General features: G+C 43.5%; 1 protein-coding gene and 1 long non-coding RNA gene across 2 annotated transcripts; both read right to left on the bottom strand.

Moving 5' to 3' along the window:
* Positions 1-7,793: 7,793 nt before the first annotated feature.
* LOC127301097 ((DL)-glycerol-3-phosphatase 2) lies at positions 7,794-10,070 on the bottom strand. The gene is made up of 6 exons (XM_051331309.2): positions 9,903-10,070; positions 9,475-9,699; positions 8,636-8,696; positions 8,361-8,508; positions 8,174-8,250; positions 7,794-8,089 (listed from the first exon to the last, which is right to left on the bottom strand). The coding sequence occupies exons 1-6, from the start codon at positions 10,012-10,014 to the stop codon at positions 7,966-7,968; spliced, it is 747 nt and encodes a 248-aa protein (XP_051187269.1). The 5' UTR covers positions 10,015-10,070; the 3' UTR covers positions 7,794-7,965.
* A 6,858-nt stretch (positions 10,071-16,928) lies between these two features.
* LOC127301096 (uncharacterized) lies at positions 16,929-18,956 on the bottom strand. The gene is made up of 3 exons (XR_007851849.2): positions 18,712-18,956; positions 17,249-17,607; positions 16,929-17,071 (listed from the first exon to the last, which is right to left on the bottom strand). It is a non-coding gene; the product is annotated as an uncharacterized lncRNA (long non-coding RNA).
* Positions 18,957-19,197: the final 241 nt, after the last annotated feature.

Below are 19,197 nucleotides of genomic sequence, written 5' to 3'. Positions count from 1 at the left end.
AAAACTATAAATTTTCTGCAAAGCAATATGTTGAGCACTAGCAGGAAAATACTTCTGAAAGAAAACATCAAGCAAACCATTTGGACTATCAATAGAATCAGGAGGCAAACTATTATACGAAGTTTTAGCATCATCCCTTAATGAGAAAGGAAAAATTTTAGCAACAAAATAAGTACTCTTCTTGATATCATCAGAAAACAAGCTACTCAAAGTAGAAAGCTCATTCATGTGCTCTACAGCACTTTCTTTTTCAGTACCACAAAAAGGTGTTTTCTCAACAATAGATATATGAGATAAATCAAGAGAAAAATCATAATCATTATCCTTAATGTTTATAGGAGATGTGGCAAATTTAGGATCAGGAGACAGTTTATATCTAACAGCACGTTGTGCAAGAAGCTTTTTAATATTACTTGCATCAGTAGTAGTATTACATTTATCAATAAAATCATCATCAAGTTCCACATAATCTTCATCAAGATCATCACTAGATTATTCAACAGACTCAGGTGAATTAACATGTGTAACAATATTTTCATTAGGAATTTCAGTATTTTCAATTTGTCTAGACCTAGCAATTGTAGCATCTAGAAAAGGACCTAATGAACCATTATCATCAAGCACAGTAGAAGCATCATAAAAATTATAAGAGGAATTTTCAGATTCAGCAGAAGTACCAGCACGTGAAGCTTGTGGTGGTGAAACAAGTTGATTTATCACAAATGGTGAATCAAGAGCTGCAGAGGTACTCAGAGTTGTACCTTTTCTTGTAGTGGATGGTAATATGGCGACTTTAGCATCGCGAGGTTTACCCATGATGGAGGATTTGTAGCGAACAATATCAATTCAGGTGAACTTGCAAATAAAGCTATGCTTCCCGGCAACGGCGCCAGAAAATAGTCTTGATGACCCACAAGTATAGGGGATCACAACAGTCTTCGAGAGAGTAAATCCCAATTTATTAATTCGACACAAGGGGAGCCAAAGAATATTTGTAAGCCTTAACAGCGGAGTTGTCAATTCAGCTGCACCTGGAAACAGACTTGCTCGCAATAGTTTATCAGTAGCAACAGTTTTATAAACGGTACTTGATGAGTGAAATATAAGCATCAGTGTAATAAAGACAGCAGTAGTGATTATAGTAAACATCAGGATTAAAATATTGTAGGCATAGGGATGGATGAACGGGCGCTGCATGGATAAGAGAACTCATGTAACAATCAAGGCAGGGCATTTGCAGATAATAATAAAACAGTATCCAAGTACTAAATAACCATAGGCATGTGTTCCGTATATAGTCGCACGTACTCGCAATGAGAAAATTGCACAACATCTATAGTCCCACCAGCCGGTGGCAGCCGGGCCTCTAGGGAAACTACTGGTAATTAAGGTACTCCTTTTAATAGAGTACCGGAGAAAGCATTAACACTCCGTGAACACATGTGATCCTCATATCACCGCCTTCCCCTCCGGTTGTCCCAATTTATGTCACTTTGGGGCCTCGGGTTCCGGGCAGTAATATGTGTATACAACTTGCAGGTAAGATCATAAAACAATGAATATCATCATGAATGAATAACATGTTCAGATCTGAAATCATGGCACTCGGGCCCTAGTGACAAGCATTAAGCATAAAAAGTTGCAACAATATCATAAAAGTACCAACTACGGATACTAGGCACTATGCCCTAACAATCTTATGGCTATTACATGAACAATCTCATCCAATCCCTACCATCGCCTTCAGCCTATAGCGAGGGATTTACTCACACATGGATGGGGGAAGCATGGATGGTTGATGGAGAGGCGTCGGTGGTGATGATGGCGATGATCTCCTCCAATTTCCCGTCCTGGCAGGGTGCCAGAACGGAGTTTCTGATCCCGAGATTGAGTTTCGCAATGGCGGCGGAGTTCTGGATGTCTTCTGGCAAATTGGTCGAACCCCCGTGCGTTTTTAGGTCAAGGGCTTTAAGTAGTCCAGAGGGGAGCGTAGGGGGCTGGCCGAGGCGGCGCCACCATAGGGCGGCGCGGCCTAGGGTCCCATCGCGCCGTCATGTGGTGGGCGCCCCTCGTGGCCCCCCTCTGTCTCGTCTTCTGGCTCCGTAAGTCTTCTGTGAAAATAGGCCCATTGCAATTATTTCCGGGGATTTTCCTGAAAGTTGATTTTCTGCACAAAAATAAGACACCAGGGCAATCTGCTGAAAACAGCGTTAGTCCGTGTTAGTTGTATCCAAAATACACAAATTAGAGGCAAAACAATAGCAAAAGTGATCGGGAAAGTAGATACGTTTTGAACGTATCACGTGCCGAAATTTACAGCGTCTGTTGGAAATGCTCTAAGTCTAATACTGCTAACTGATGAAAAATGCTAACTGAAACTAAGCTAGCAACAGGAAACTGAATCCTAAACGAAACAGTGAATAGCACAAGGCTTTATTCAACATTCACTCCCTAAGCCTTGTGCATCTTCTCGATCTCTATCATCCCGATCTTGGCTCGTTGTTCCTGAAGTTTGCCACGCCCAAGTGCCTTGGTGAGCACATCGGCAAGCTGTTCTTCTGATCTGACGAACTCGATCTCAACCTTCCTGTTCTCCACACATTCCCGAATAAAATGATACATGATACAAATGTGTTTACTTCAGTCGCGGAAGACGAGATTCTTGCTCAGTGAAATTGCGGATACGTTATCCACGTTGAGCACCATTGCCTTGGCTTCTTCTACCTTGATTTCCCCTAACAGACGAGCAAGACAAATTCCCTGACATGCTGTTGTGGTTGCTGCAACATATTCAGCTTCACATGAAGAAATTGCCACTACCTTCTGCTTTTGTGACTGCCAACTCACCAGGTTGCTCCCAAGGAAAACCATGACACCGGTGGTGCTCCTACGCGTGTATGTCAGTATGTCGCCGCCCAGATCACTGTCACTGTAGCCGGGGCGCGCCATTGTTTTCCGCGGGAGTAGTTCACTCCCCACTGCAATGTCCCAGCCACATACCGAAGAGGCGAAGAATGTGCTTGACTGCAGCCAAGTGTTCTTGTGTCGGCTGCTCCATGAACCGTGACACAAATCCCACGCTGAATGAGAGATCCGGCCGAGTGTGCCCGAGATAGCGCAGCATGCCCACGACGCTGCGTTATTCAGTGGTGTCCACTGGCTACGCTGAGCTCACCCTGCTTAGCTTGAACCGAGGTTCCATCGGGACATGACATGGTTTGTAGCCCACCATGCCACTCCTCTCAAGGATCTTGACAGCATAACCTAACTGATAGAGATCAATACCGCCTCTGTGTTGATGTACCTCAATTCCTAGATAGTAGTTGAGCTTGCCCAGACCACTCATTTCAAACAGTGCCTTCATCACGTCCATATGATGAACTGTCCAGCCTGCTTGTGCCGCTAGAGCTAGAAGGAGCCGATTGATTCAAGCTTGGCCACTGGCGCGAATACCTCGTCATAGTCCACGCCTTGTCTCTGCACATACCCTTTTGCGACCAATCTCGCTGATCACTGCGCCACTGGCATCCGTTTTCACCTTGTAAACCCACTTCAAACCGATGGGTCGGTGACCATGAGAAAGCTCCGTCAGGGACCAGGTGTGATTGGCCTCGATGGATGCCATTTCTTCAACCATAGCACGCATCCAACACGAGTGTTTGATGACCCACAAGTATAGGGGATCGCAACAGTCTTCGAGGGAAGTAAAACCCAAATTTATTTATTTGACACAAGGGAAGGTAAAGAATACTTATAAGCCTTAAGAGCGGAGTTGTAAATTCAGCTGCACCTGGAAAAACACTAGTAACAGGGGTGATGTAAAAGCAGCAGTAATATGAGAGCAATGACAATAGTAACACAACAGCAGTAGCACAGAGGAGATGACACCAGAAAGTATTCCAGTGCGGAGTTGACTGTAGAGCAATGATGATAACAGAAGGACCGGGTTTCCAGCTATCTATACTAGTGGTAACTCTCCAAATAAACAACATGTGTTGGGTGAATAAATTACAGTTGGGTAATTGATAATTATGAGGGCATGGCAATGCATGCTATGATAAGATAAAGGTTACTGCAGTATTTAATTGGGCATTACAACATAATACATATACCGTAATCCAACTGCGTCTATGACTAATAATCCACTTTCAGGTTATCATCTGAACGCCTTCCAGTATTAAGTTGGAAGCAACAGACTATCGCATTAAGCATTGTGTGTAAAGTAAACAATAGAATCATCCTTAGACAAAACATTGTTGTTTTCTCCCTAGTAGAAACAACACATCTACAATCTTAGAAGTTATTGTCACTCTTCCAGAAAACGAGAGACATGAACCCACTATCGAGCATAAATACTCCCTCTTAAAGATACATGCAACTACTTGATCAAGGTAACTACAAGTACCGGAGAGCATGCAAGATCTTAAATAACATTAGTATGATAATATGATGAACAATCTGATCACAATTTCACAATTTATCGGGTCCCAACAAACACAATATCGATTACATCAGATGGATCTTAATCATGTAAGGCAGCTCATGAGATCATTGTATTGAAGTACATGGGCGAGAGAGTACCAACTAGCTACAGCCAAGAACCCGTAGTCCAGGGGGAACTACTCACAAACCATCATGGAGTCGAAGTGGAGGCGGTGGAGTCGATGAAAATGGCTCCGGGGGTCAATCCCTGTCCCGGCAGGGTGCCGGAACAGGAACTTCTGACCCCTGAAACTCGTCTGGACGATGACGGCAGCGACGAAACTTTTCGTGGATGGAGGCTGGATTGTTTAGGGTTTTCTCGTCGAAGGGAATTTATAGGCGGAAGGGCGAGGTCGGTGGGCGCCAGGCGGCCCCAGACCACCCCTAGGTGCGGGCCAGGGCCAGGCCGCGCCTAGGCATGGTCTAGCCGGCTCCTGGCGCCCCTCCGTCTCTCCTCTAGACTCCGTCTTTGTTTCGCTAAAATAGCAACTTCGGCTTTTGTTTCGTCCAATTCCGAGAATATTTCCTGTACAACTTTTCTTAAATACAAAACAGGAGAAAACGGGGAACTGGCACTGTGGCATCTTGTCAATAGGTTAGTTCCGGAAAATGCATAAAAATACCATGAAGTGTAGACAAAACATATCGAAATTGGTGTAAAACAAGCATGGAGCATCAAAAATTATAGATACGTTCGCAACGTATCAGTGTTCTTCAGCTTCGGTGAAGGAGCCAGGCTCTTCTCCGAATGCCAGGTGCAGCTCATAGTCAGGATCTTCGTCGACATCGTCAATCTCTGGTGACTGTGGTGTGAGCGGTGTCTCTGGTTCATGTGGCTCCTCTTCCAGGTAACGGCGGTTGGGGACAACGATTCCGTCTCGGCCCCGTGTCTGCATGGGGTGCAGGGGTGCCGATGCACCAGACACCACCGGTGTGCCTGCAGATTGAGAGCCACTTGTTGATGCTTCTGACAAGCAACTCGAGCCAGCACTCCCTGATGTTGGCATGGGTGGCGTGGGCGAGGCCGGCATTGGTGGTGTGGGCGCGTTGCTCCTCTCAGGGGAGCTTGGCGATGGAGGAGCAGGCGTGTTGGCGGGCGGTGTAGGGGCAGCTCGTGGGAATGCCCCACCAGATATCACTGAGAGTGGACCGATGACGAAAGACATGTCAGATGATGTCTCCTCCACGCCTTCCCAGTTCCAGGGGCGGTGCTCGTCGAAGACCACATCGTGCGATACGTGCACGGGTCTGCCGACGGGATCATACAAGCGATATGCCTTGCTCCCTGGTTCATAGCCGGAGAACACCAATGCCTTGCTCCCTGGTTCATAGCCGAAGAACACCAATGCCTTGCTCCTGTCGTCCAGCTTGTTCAGGTGTGGATGCGTATCCTTGGCATGAGTGGTGCAGCCGAAGACACGCAGGAAATCCACGCTCGGCTTCCGCCCGCTCCAAGCTTCGTAGGGCGTCTTTCCCTACACGCTCCTTGTGTATGCGCGGTTGAGGAGGAAGATGGCGGTAGACACCGCTTCTCCCCAGTACTGCGTTGGGACGCCCATGGCCTTGAGCATGCATCTTGCCGTGCCCACCACTGTTTCGTTTCGGCGTTCCACCACGCCGTTCTATTGAGGTGTGTACGGTGCGGTGAGATGTTGCTGGACACCAAGGTCGGTGAGGTACGAGGCGAAGTCCTTGGAGTTGAACTCGCCGCCGCGATCACTCCTGAACGTCCGCAGCTTCTTCCCAGTCTCGCGCTCCACGCGTGCCTGAAACCGGCGAATAGCCTGTGTGGCCTCGTCCTTGCTCTGCAACAGGACCAACCACATGAACCTGCTATGGTCATCAACGAGAAGAAGGAAATACTTCTTTCCTCCCGGAGTTGCAGGTGTGACTGGACCACAGAGGTCGCCATGAACCATTTTGAGCGGCTCCATGGCTCGGAACATCGCCATCTGGGGAAATGGAGATCGATGCCGCTTCCCGACCAAGCAGGCGTCGCACACATGCTCGACTTGTTCGATGAGAGGGAGGCCGCGGACCATGTTCTGTCGCGCCAGCCTTGCGAACCCATCAAAGTGCAGGTGGCCGAACCTTGCATGCCAGCGCCATGCATCCTCCGTGGAGTGCGCTGCAAGGCACACAGGTTTGACGAGCTCGAGCCGGATGATGTAGAGGCGACTTCGTGCACGCGGAACTCTGGCAACGATGCGCTGCTTCCGGTCGCGCACGGTCATGAAACCGTCCTTGACAAGGGTTGGCCACCCAATCTCGTCGAGTTGGCTGATGGAGACGATGTTGCTCTTGAGCCATGGGATCCAGTATACCTGCGTCAGCGCGGGGTGTTCGTCTCCAGAGATGGCGAACAGAACCGTCCCACGTCCATGGATCGCCACGAGTGAGCCGTCCCCCAAACTTCACGGTGCTTGACACTCTTTTGTCCAGCTCAGCGAAAGCAGCCGCGTCACCGGTCATATGGTTGGATGCACCGGTGTCGAGGTACCAGGTGGCGTCAACGTCGCTGGGGTTCCGTCGGAGCACGACTCGCGAACGTTCTTCGTTCAAGAAGACGTGGTCACCAGCCTCGAGGTGAGCAGCTGATGCCGTTGGTGACGCAGCGCTTGCTGTCACCGTCAGGGACACCTCCCTGACCATCAGAAGGCTTGGATCAGCGTCGTTGGCGGCGGCCTGAGCCTATGCATGGTGCACCTCCTCTCGCTTCTTCTTAGGACATTCACGCACCCAGTCGTGCGATGCCGCAGTAGTGACACTTGTCGCGGTCACCGTCTGCGCCCTTGTTCCCGTTGGCGTCAGTACCGGCGGTCGCCTTCCCCCTTCCGTTGTTGTTCCCGCCACGGTTGCGGTCGGGCCTTTTTCCGCCATGTTGTCCACCAGAGGAGCCACTCCCGCCGACGCCATTGTTCGTGTCGCGTTTCTAGCGTGCTCGCCACTCCTCTCTGTTAGGAGGCGACCACCTGCATCAGCCTCTGGTGCGCCGCGTCCTTCAGACGCAGCGATGCGCCCTGTCAGTTCCTTGATGGTCGGGTTTCGATCGAGCACGCCATCTCTGCGTACTGCCCTGGAACCACACGGAGGAATTTCTGCACTTCCTTGAGCTCGTCAATGTCGTCGCCCAGCAATTGCAGTTCGCTGACGATGCTCGAGACCCGCAGGGAGAAATCCTCGAGTGCCTCACCGTTCTTGAACACGAGATTCTCAAACTCCTTCCGCAGCTTCTGTCGACGCGCATCATACAGAAACCTTATGACATGCGAACCAATTTTTTGTAATAGTAGACACACATCATGTACATGTTGACGGGAAATTCTTTATTGAAGTATGCATCAATTTACTGTCACCAGATCATACACAGCAAGAATGCTCCAGGGTTACCACTTACCCTAACCACAACTCTAGCTTTGCGAATTAAATTACCCTGCAAATTTTGTGCTCACTTGAACAACCTAGTCACCAAAATGAATTTCGCTACTCTGTAAAAGGTGGCAACCCCCATTCGGTCGGATTGAAATCCAACAGGGAACTGAGAACTTGGTCAGCTTGTTTGTGGTATGAAACATCCAGCCTCGGATCTGGGACCATCACCGCATACCTGCAAATAAACAAATAGTTTCAGTTTTTACATTGTAGCAAAAATGCAGTTGTTTGCGCAGATGTAACTGTAGTCGCCACTTACATTCCAGCATTCTTAGCTGCTCCTACACCTGATGGTGCATCTTCAAATACCAAGCAGTTACTGGGTTCTACATTACCCTAAGAAATGAAATACAAAGCAACTGCATCAGGGCGAGAAAGAGGTCGCACAGTGTCTTGAAGGAAGTAGTGATTACAAGAGTTCTGCAATGATAATTCTAGTACAGTACCTCAAACCTCCTCATGGCAGCAAGGAAAATATCAGGAGATGGCTTGCCAGCCTTCACCTCTGGATCATCCCCCATGACAACGTGATGCATCAGGGCAAACATTTCCTGGTGGTTCTGTGTCTTCAGTGCAAAATGACGTTTATGGGATCTGATGATACCATGATGTAAAAACAAATCATTTTTTACATGAGTCAAAATTAGTAAGGAACTAAGATCAATGAAGAAAAAGCGAAGCGCACAAAATGAAGGTGAAATAATTAATTTAGAGAAATTACCCTGTCGCAACACAGATAGGTATTTTGTTCGCATGGAGATGATGAATCAAGCGTAGCACCCCTGCAAGATGAATGATTTCATGTACCCACGATAAGAAATATCATATGCATATATTTAACCAGACATACTAAGTCACTTATGTGCCAAAACCAGTTCAAATAAACAAGAAAAGACAACCACAATGACCCATCTAATTTAGCAGTGAGTAAGAAAGCCATTAAAAATAAAAATAAAAGAAATCCATTAAGCCAATGGTGTTCAAATAGTGATTTTTCACTTCCAACGGAAAGAGATTCTTTTGGTTTGTTCAGTTAGTGATTACATCTGATTATTAACTTGAAGTTCTTGTGATTATATCAACTGAAGATTGGTTTTAATGCTAAATGGTTACGAAATAAAGAACAACCAGAACTAAGTCCCTCAAATTCCATTCAATTTCCGTTCCTTTCAACCCTAAAATTAAGACAGGGGTAATAACATACTGCTTTAAAATTTAAATCAGATGTACACGCAAAGTGAGTTGTCAAGCCATTCCATAGATACTTCCAGTTCCTTATTTTGCTGTCCTGTGACATTAAACAAGCAATTACAGCTGCGGATTACAGTATTTTTAGAGCAACCTGCTGATTACAGTAACCTGGAAAGTTCTTTCTACAGCTCAAATTCCTTTCATTTGTGTACTTTTGGTCTAGCAAGCTATCAACACAATGAACGAACTGTAACATAGTGCTCCTACAATCAATCCGGACAAGTGACGCAATTTGACACATCACATAGTACACAACACACGAGTATCATTGCAAGGGGAGAAACAAACAAGCAAGCAAGGCGTTCTCACCGGGCAGGATGACGCAGGAGGGGAAGAGCTCCTGCAGCATGCTCTCGCGCTCCTCGAGGAACTGCTCCGGAGTGAGCAGGCCGGTGAGGCCGCACTCGTCGACAAAGATGCGTGCCGACTCCGTGGCCTTCTTGCCCATCATCTTGGCCTTGAGGGACCAGTCGAACACCTTGCCGTACCTCGCGAGGATCTTCTCCTGCACCTCCGTGTAGAACCCCTCCGTGTCTGCACCCGTCCACACCAAACGGAACACAATCAGTGTTAAACCACCATGACATTGAGCACTGGGCAAACGAATATCCCCAGATAATAAGGGAGAAATAATCGAGCTATGCCCGAGAAGCTATCAAATCCAGCCATCCAGGAAGCTATCGACAACCCAAGAACCAGCAGCCTGGAAGCCAAGAAGCAAGCGAGCAAGTAGATACCGAGGAGAAGCCCGTCCATGTCGAAGATGACGTGCGTGACAATGGCCCTGGGTTCCGGTGCCGGCGCCGGCGCCGGCGCTGCCTGCCCCTCGCCGGAGTCTACCGATGCCATTGGCGCGAGAGAGATCTGGGGAATTTCTGTGGGGTGCGAATCTCGCCTGACCGGTGCACGTGCTCACGAGAGCTTTTTTTTGGGGGTACGTGCTCGTGAGAGCCCCACCATGGTAATAAGGCCTCAAATTATCACGGGCCGGGCAGGGCCGAACTCGCTACAGTCCTACTTCACTGGACATCAGGGATATGGGCCACACGGGCTCGTACGGTTCTTAATTTTGGACCACGGATCTCGACAGGTCCGGCCTGGAATCTCTTCCTTCACGCCTGCTAGATCAATGTAGGCTATTGTTCACTCTGTCTTTAAATATAAGTGTGTTTTATTTTGCACTAGTACAAATGCCCGTGCGTTGCCATGGACGCTCAAATTTTATTTCTCAGTATACATATATAATTCACGACTCACTATGAGAACTCAAAACAAATTAGAGATATCATGTAATATGACATGATAACACCGAACACAATAATAAGATAACATTATTGCGCATTTGCATGGTTCCAAGTTCTAGACCTTTTTGTTACTCTTCCGCGGTAAGTCCCACAACTGTATTCCAGGCCGTCATAATTGTCAACTCAACAACCTCTTCTTTTGAATGTATTATTGTCTCACAAAATATAGGTGCTGCAAACACAGATATAACTGAAAGAATACTTCTCTAATTAGTCCAAACAATACTTTCATATTAACAAATATCTGAAGACAACCCTAGATTGTAGCCTTCTGTGTCAAACATATAAAAGGGGCTTAGCAGATCTTCAATAATGGTTGGGGTAAAAAAAACTCCGTCCAGCGGTGGTGCGGATGCTAATTTTTCATTAGCATGTAGTTTAATGTCCGTGATCCCTCAATTTCTTTGTGCTACAAAAGAGATATCAGCATAGTATTTCAAAAACTATTAAATTTTACTTTTTAAAAAGTATTATTTGATAATAAGGTATAATTCAGTATCATATGCATAGAAAGTAACGACACATCTAGTTATTTTATTCTCATGTTCAGTGCTGCTAGTATAATTCAATAAGTATACCGCTAAAAATAATGGTTGTCTAAGTTATGTGGGAAAATGAGGAAATGATTGAAATGGTCCCTTTTCAGTGGAAAATATAAATAAACTATAAGCTAGTATCTAGGTGAAGTTATATTTTATCTAAAAAAATGCTAGTCCTCTTTGTGAACTAAAAGGTAGTATCGTATTGGCAGGATAATTTTTCTAGCGTGGTCATAAAATGGTCATGCCCATTTCTAGAACTAAATTCAAATTAGTGGACATGATATTTTTTGCAAGGTGAAACTAATCACATGGATGTAAAGTTTTAATGGTAAAAAACAAAGCATTTATTCATTAGGTATGTAAAGCTGTCGATGCCGCCTATAAAAAAAACACAATATTGTAACAACCACAAGTATATTATAGTACCTAGGTGGTGGAATTTGTATGTACATTCTACGAAAATTTAGTGAAGGTATAATAACATTGTACAATCTCAGGAGGTGCAAGTATTTTATTCAAACTTGAATTTATTGCATCGAAACTCATATTTACAGCACAAGTTACTATCACACGGTCTCATTATATACAAACTCAGGAGTAGTAGCCAACTTGTAAATTATCTCGGGTAATATGTGGAGAAAACCTCACTTCAACTCTATCCCCATACTTGAGCTTGGTCTGGGGTAACATAAGTTCTTTATCTTTCTATTCTTAATAGGTGATCCCATTTCTCTTCACATGCAACCTATCCACCTCATCAATCACCACCAAGCAATCCTAGACTGCCACCTAAGCAAATATGCCATGTCATCGGAAAGAAAAAACTGCCTTCAGTTTCATGCATTTCACCTAAAATTAATGAAACGTTACAATAGAAGCCAGGTCAGACACCGTTCCATCCAGTATTTTTTCCAAGCAAGTCATATGTGCATTGCACGTCCTTCATCTTCTCCATTCATTATCACAATTAATCTTCGCCACTTTCACTAACCCAAATAATCATAAGGCATTGATGGATTACTGATTATTGTATCCCACGCCTCCACCCGAGAGCAGCAATATCTCGACGTACCCTGGTCCAGCAATATACCACCACATTGTCTTCTATGTCTGCTCAACTCCATAATCCCCCAACAAAATACGGAGTAAAACACAAGAAACTGACGGAGGCTGAAACTTGCGCGGAAGAAACTGATGGAGGCAGCCAAACAGTCATCGTCACCCTTTAAATTGACTGCTCTGCTAGGAGCCACCACTCCACCTGACATCCACATGGAAAGTTAGATTACCTTCCATGCAGGGGGTGATCCCAATTCTGATGACGGAGACCTCAAATCTGATGGCCCGCAAGTAATCCTTGCATCTTCTCTACCTTCCAGTTTTCCATCAGACTTTCTTGGATACCGCTAGGCCGATGGCAAGGAGATGCATGGTTGTCAAGCCCCAAACCACTGTTGCTTGATAGTATATTATTTTTCAGATTGATCATGTCCTGGCTATAATTTGGTATTTCGTTCTTTGTTGTACAGGATTCCTTTCGCTAGAATTGTGAAGCAACCATCTTGCAAAATTTGATATGTACTCGGTATTGTTTATGTGTGTTCCCCAATTCCTTAATTCACTTTATGGCCGACTCACTTCTTTTTAATCTAACCATTGAAACATAACCATGTGCTGCTTCTGACTGCAGGAATTCACACAGCTGATGGATGCAGATAGCAAACAAAGGTTAGTTAAATATCATTGGAACATAGCCATGTGATCCATCCCATTTCATGGTGGATTTATTGTACATACATTTTCAGTCAACTCTTTTGCGGAAATTTACTGAACACTTCTGAAAGAATAACTGTCCTTTTTCCAGATTAAATATATGCTTGAGCAAGAGCAATTAACTTTCTAATCATAAAAGGAACATGTCTCCCGACTATGACGTATTGGTTACATATCTTATATTTTGGATTATGGATGCACTACAGATTTTGTAAGTTACAATTGATAATTCATATTGTTCATAGACAAGCTTGCATTGATACTAACACTTATCGTGGGTGTCTCCTTTTTTCAGAGGAACATTTTGGGGGCAATGCCTTACCAGATTGATAATACAATAGAATAGGTTAGAGGAAACTAGATCAATATGAGGACACTGATTTTTCTTGGATGTTGTCTTCATACTATTGCTTGGGTGTACAATTGTGCTAACTTGAATTAGCAACATTGACAAAAGTTATCCGAAAGGGAAGTTAAATAAAATACCGTCGAGAAGTTTTTCACATTTTATACATCTTTTTCTACATGCTTTATTTTTTCTGTTTTGAAGAGTAGATCCTAACACTCTTACATTTCATTTGCATTATCAAATCCATTTTGTAGCTCCTATTTATGTACTCCCTCTGTTCCTGAATACAAGCCAAATAGTTTTTCGTGAAATATTCCAGAATATAGGCTTTAGTGCAACACACCACTTGTATGTAATTTTTTTAGGGATTTGATTTGGTTTTATTAATTTTTGAAAAGTCCTCATGTTAAATGTTTAGCGCTAATCCCGCCCAAACCTGGTGCAATTTTCTCTCAAATATGCTTTCTTTAATTTCCGTGCCAAAAACTATATGGCTTATATTTAGGAACGGAGGGAGTATTTTTTTAACATGTTTCCGCAGCAACACGCGGGGTATCATCTAGTTGACTAAAAGCATCCTCCCATCCATGCCCATTCGTAAAGCAGCGCAATCGGCCATGCTCCCATACGGTCAGTAGACAATGTCCAGCACACAAATTGATACAGACATATAAAGAGAAGACGAAAGTGAAGCACCATAATAGCATGGTTCTAAGTGTTGCAGCTGCTCCACAAGTGTTTTTTCATTGAACATCGTCTCATGAAACTGAAAGTAGATGGAACATCATACAATAAATATGTGTTTGCACAGTATATATCCACATAGTGTCATCTTGCTCCAATTCAAAGTTCAACAAAGAGATATCATAATTGGTACGACTTGGCACGAAAAAGGAAATAGAAATAGGAAGTTAGAAAAAATGTATACCCGTTAAGGAGCTTAGATAAGACCATTGAACTGCCAAAGAGAAAATTCAACCTTTCGATATAATAGAAGGGTGCAAACAAAGACTTTTCTCTACCCTACGATATATATAAGAAACAAAATACCATATCAAGATTAAAAAAAGGTCATGATGAGAACCATTATAGTGCACCATCCAAAAAAAAATGTAGTGATGTTTTGTCTATGGAGGTTCAGACTAATAGGACCGATCAGACAATCCAAGGCATGACCAAATAGCAAACCAGATTAGGAGTATACCCAGCATGATGAGCACCTCAGTTAAGGAACACTAAAATAGCGAGTAGATCAAGCAACAGACAACATAACTGCTATAGGACCTCACACGACATTAGAACCTAACACACAACCTATTCTTATATGTACGGTAGAATGAGGGTATGAGCATCTCCACGTAAAACTGTTAGAAATAAAATGTTACAATATCATGATGAATTGTGTAGCTATTGCTATGATATCATGTAGACATTATGACAACATGTGCGCACCATGACAAATTATTGTCAAAACACAAAATTAATTATCCAACTATGTTTGGTGTTTGTGTAATCCGTACAGAATATCAAGTTCAATAATACAAAAATGGCATATCATATGTTATTATTTTGCTTTACCACTTAATTAGTGTGTATCTTTATACTAGGAAAACTAAGATACATCAGATTGCCCGAAAAATTGCAAAGTCTTTCACTGAGAAACAATGAATCTCTATAAGGTGTAGCAGTGTTTAAGAGCATCAGAGTGAGACTTCTAAGAACATAATCTCTTATTTACGAAAAAACCTCGAAGAAACATGAATGCCCTTGAGCCGAGGATCTAAAAAACGATTTTTTTTTCTTATATATATCGTACGCCAATTCTACCTCCGCAGTTGCCATATGAAACATTATGAAACAAACTGAAAAATGAAGCATCATGAGTAGAAAAGGTACAATATTCAAGTGTCAAACAAATTAAGCCATGATCTAAATCGTGACAGATTTAGATTCACGGAACAATGCAGTACATGACATTTAAGTGTAACAAACATCTTCCAGAACCTACGTGTAAGCTGGAAAAAGTTAAAAGAGAAACAAAAAATGGAAACACTAAGGAGAAATTTCTAAACACAAAAGGAAAAGGAGAAAATTACTAAACACAAAAGGAAAAGGAGAAAACTTTATCTTCAGACCAAAAAAATTAGTCATCTGTCAGTAATCATGGTGCAACATTGCAGTGTAGTTGCTTCTGGTACTTATTAGTCTCTAAAGAAGGTACATGTTTGATACGTCTCCAACGTATCGATAATTTCTTATGTTCCATGCTTGTTTTATGACAATACCTACATGTTTTATACATACTTTATGTCATATTTATGCATTTTCCGGCACTAACCTATTAACGAGATGCCGAAGAGCCAGTTACTGTTTTCTGCTATTTTTGGTTTCAGAAATCCTAGTAAGGAAATATTCTCGAAATTGGACGAAATCAACGCCCAGGATCTTATTTTTCCACGAAGCTTCCAGAACACCGGGGGAGATACGAAGTGGGGCAACGAGGCGACGCCACGCTAGGGCGGCGCGGCCCAGGCCCTGGCCGCGCCGGCCTACTGTGTGGGCCCCTCGCGTCGCCCCTAAACCTACCTCTTCGCCTATAAGAAGCCTTCGTGGATAATAGTTCCAGTACCGAGAGCCACGATACGGAAAACCTTCTAGAGACATCGCCGCCGCCAATCCCATCTCGGGGGATTCAGGAGATCGCCTCCGGCACCCTGTCGGAGAGGGGAATCATCTCCCGGAGGACTCTTCACCGCCATGGTCGCCTCCGGAGTGATGTGTGAGTAGTTCACCCCTGGACTATGGGTCCATAGCAGTAGCTAGATGGTCGTATTCTCCTAATTGTGCTATCATTGTTGGATCTTGTGAGCTGCCTAACATGATCAAAATCATCTATCTGTAATACTATATGTTGCGTTTGTTGGGATCCGATGAATAGTGAATGCTATGTTATATTGATTATCAATCTATCATCTATGTGTTGTTTATGATCTTGCATGCTCTCCGTTGCTAGTAGAGGCTCTGGCCAAGTTTTTGCTTGTAACTCCAAGAGGGAGTATTTATGCACGATAGTGGGTTCATGCCTCCATTAAATCTGGGACAGTGACAGAAAGTTCTAAGGTTGTGGATGTGCTGTTGCCACTAGGGATAAAACATCAATGCTATGTCTAAGGATATATTTATTGATTACATTACGCACCATACTTAATGCAATTGTCTGTTGTTTGCAACTTAATACTGGAGGGGGTTCGGATGATAACCTGAAGGTGGACTTTTTAGGTATAGATGCATGCTGGATAGCGGTCTATGTACTTTGTCGTAATGCCCAATTAAATCTCACACTACTCATCATAACATGTATATGCATGGTCATGCCCTCTCTATTTGTCAATTGCCCAACTGTAATTTGTTCACCCAACATGCTTATTCTTATGGGAGAGACACCTCTAGTGAACTGTGGACCCCGGTCTATTCTACTGTTCTCTGCAAACATCATCATCCACACTATACATCTAATTCTTTGTTACAGCAAGCCGGTGAGATTGACAACCTCACTGATACGTTGGGACAAAGTACTTTGGTTGTGTTGTGCAGGTTCCACGTTGACGCCAGAATCCCTGGTGTTGCGCCGCACTACACTCCGCCGCCATCAACCTTCAACGTGCTTCTTGGCTCCTACTGGTTCGATAAACCTTGGTTTCTTACTGAGGGAAAACTTGCCGCTGTACGCATCACACCTTCCTCTTGGGGTTCCCAACGGGCACGTCGACTGCGTACTAGCATCAATGTTCTCAATAATAAATTTGACAATATGAGTAAACCTTAATCATCTTAGTCAAGTATAGAGAAATAATTCAATGTATACCTGTGACAATATGAGTATATATTCTTCTTTGACATGTGTTCCAAAATATTCTTCTCTGCAATCGAAGAGTTTTCTGCAATAAATTGTATGCCCTTAGGATGCTTGAACAAAATACAATTAGAGCTGCAACACTCATATCGACGGAATTAGAACATGATGAATAGACAAATTAGAACCACATATACATCTGTCATTGCCTAAATAGTGGGAATATCACAACAGTAGGTTTGTCCCAACCTTTTGGGAATACCTGAATGAAGTGATGTACTTCCTTCAATAGAAAAGTTGAGGTTCAAGTAGGCCTAAAGTTATGTACCTACACAAAATAAATCAGCTCAGTTCCATGTTTTTCTAATACCTCATTCACATGCCTGGTTAGCAGGGAACCATCGCCAGAGGAACCTGTGCCATGCCTCTCCACCGCGGCCAGAGGCAGCAGGGAGGGGAAGACCTGCTCCCCGGCTCGCCGTCTTGACTCTCGCGGTCTCACCATCTCATTCGCTTGACTATCGCGGTCTCGCCGGCAGCACCAGCTCGTTACCGTAGCTCCTCCGGTGACAAAAACCCATCATAAGTGTCGCCCATGCTCGCGCGTGCTTCTTCTTCTCTCTGGAGAATAAGAAGGTACATGGATTCAGACTTCCCTATATTTCAGAAACTTGATCATTATTGCAGAAATGTTGCAATTTCTATGAAAATAAATTGTCAAGTGAACAAGCTACATGAATTTTGATCAGCATTTGTGTTCAACATTTGTCTAGGATTACAGTGACCAACATTTGTTGGATTTGATGCCTCTGTAGCTTTTTCACTGTAGAGTGTGAATAGGCTGTATAGGCTGTATTGACTCTGTGTGTTTATGATCCTTGTTGATTATACAGTTGACAATGCATTGGATATGTGCTTGGATACTTTTCTAATCCTGGAAGAAAGTAACATTAAATCTCCGGGAACATAATATTCAGCCAAAAATAAAAATAAAATATGGCACTATAGTGTAGTTATTGTTGTTTGCCTGTTTATACTGTTGAAAATAGACTGGCTAGCTAAATAACTGCCAAGAATATATCACATATAGCTGGATTCACATTGCAAACACGGTAAAATGCATTTCAGACCTTAATATCTTCAATCTTTACAGGACAAATAATGTGGTAGTAAGCTAATGCCGAAACAATAAATTTCGAAATAATTTATACAAGGTCAGATAGCCAAACCTGCTTTACAAAATAGACAACAACATTGTTATCTGCATAGATTGCTTTTACAAGGCCTACACCAATTGCTTTTACACAGTTCATTGTCTTCCATAATTAGCATGGATACAAAGATTGATATTCAATAAAATATTAAAGTTAAGAAGTCAGGACAACACTACTGCAATTCTTATCACAACATCTCCCAGAAGTATAGGTAAGGTTAGTTCATCATCAGTTTAAAATTGGATTGGTTAGAAATAAAGGCTGCATGCATCTAACCGATGCAGAGACAGGGGCTGATCCCCATTTCGAAAATAAAAAATTGGATTGGTTGCCCCATCCGAGCATATCCAAAAGGGGAAACGGTAACTTAAAATTTGTTCAACCAAACATTCTTCTTTAAGTAGAGAACATAATACTCCTCACTTTCGCTTGCATTAGATTAAACTGATTCTTGCATGATACAGTACAGGTAAGACAACTACTTTTACAATCCAGGGAGCAAACTACTGACCTCAACCATCACCAGAAGAGCAAACTACTTTTACAATACAGGGATGTGTCAGCGAGTTGTGCTATAACTTTGATGCATGATTGGCACGGAGAAAAGCTCACTCCACGCAGCAAAAATTGTCAGCAACTCGTGATACATCTGATCACCATGGCTTGGTCGTGTGTATTGATTCACCAATGCGAGCTTGCAATTGTTTGAATCCCTGAAGTTGTGATTTCATAAAAGTATGATTCAGTGTACGTATCGCCTTACAGTGACACAAAGCAACCCGAAAATTATTTTTGTACATGACCATAGTTTGCTTTTAGATTTTGCTTCAGAACTACTAATAAGATTAAGCAGTGTTCCGCCTCCATGAATCAGTCCGCGAGATACTGAAGGGCCGCGCCCTAAATATTGTTACTGATCTTTAATGTAGCAGATTATTTAGCGGGATTAATCCCAGCTCTTGGCCGATCTAGAGCACACCAAATAAGGGAGGAGACA

Source organism: Lolium perenne, chromosome 7, assembly GCF_019359855.2.
Source record: "Lolium perenne isolate Kyuss_39 chromosome 7, Kyuss_2.0, whole genome shotgun sequence".
NCBI classification, from domain to species: domain Eukaryota; kingdom Viridiplantae; phylum Streptophyta; class Magnoliopsida; order Poales; family Poaceae; genus Lolium; species Lolium perenne.
This window is presented reverse-complemented; position numbering and strand designations above follow the sequence as displayed.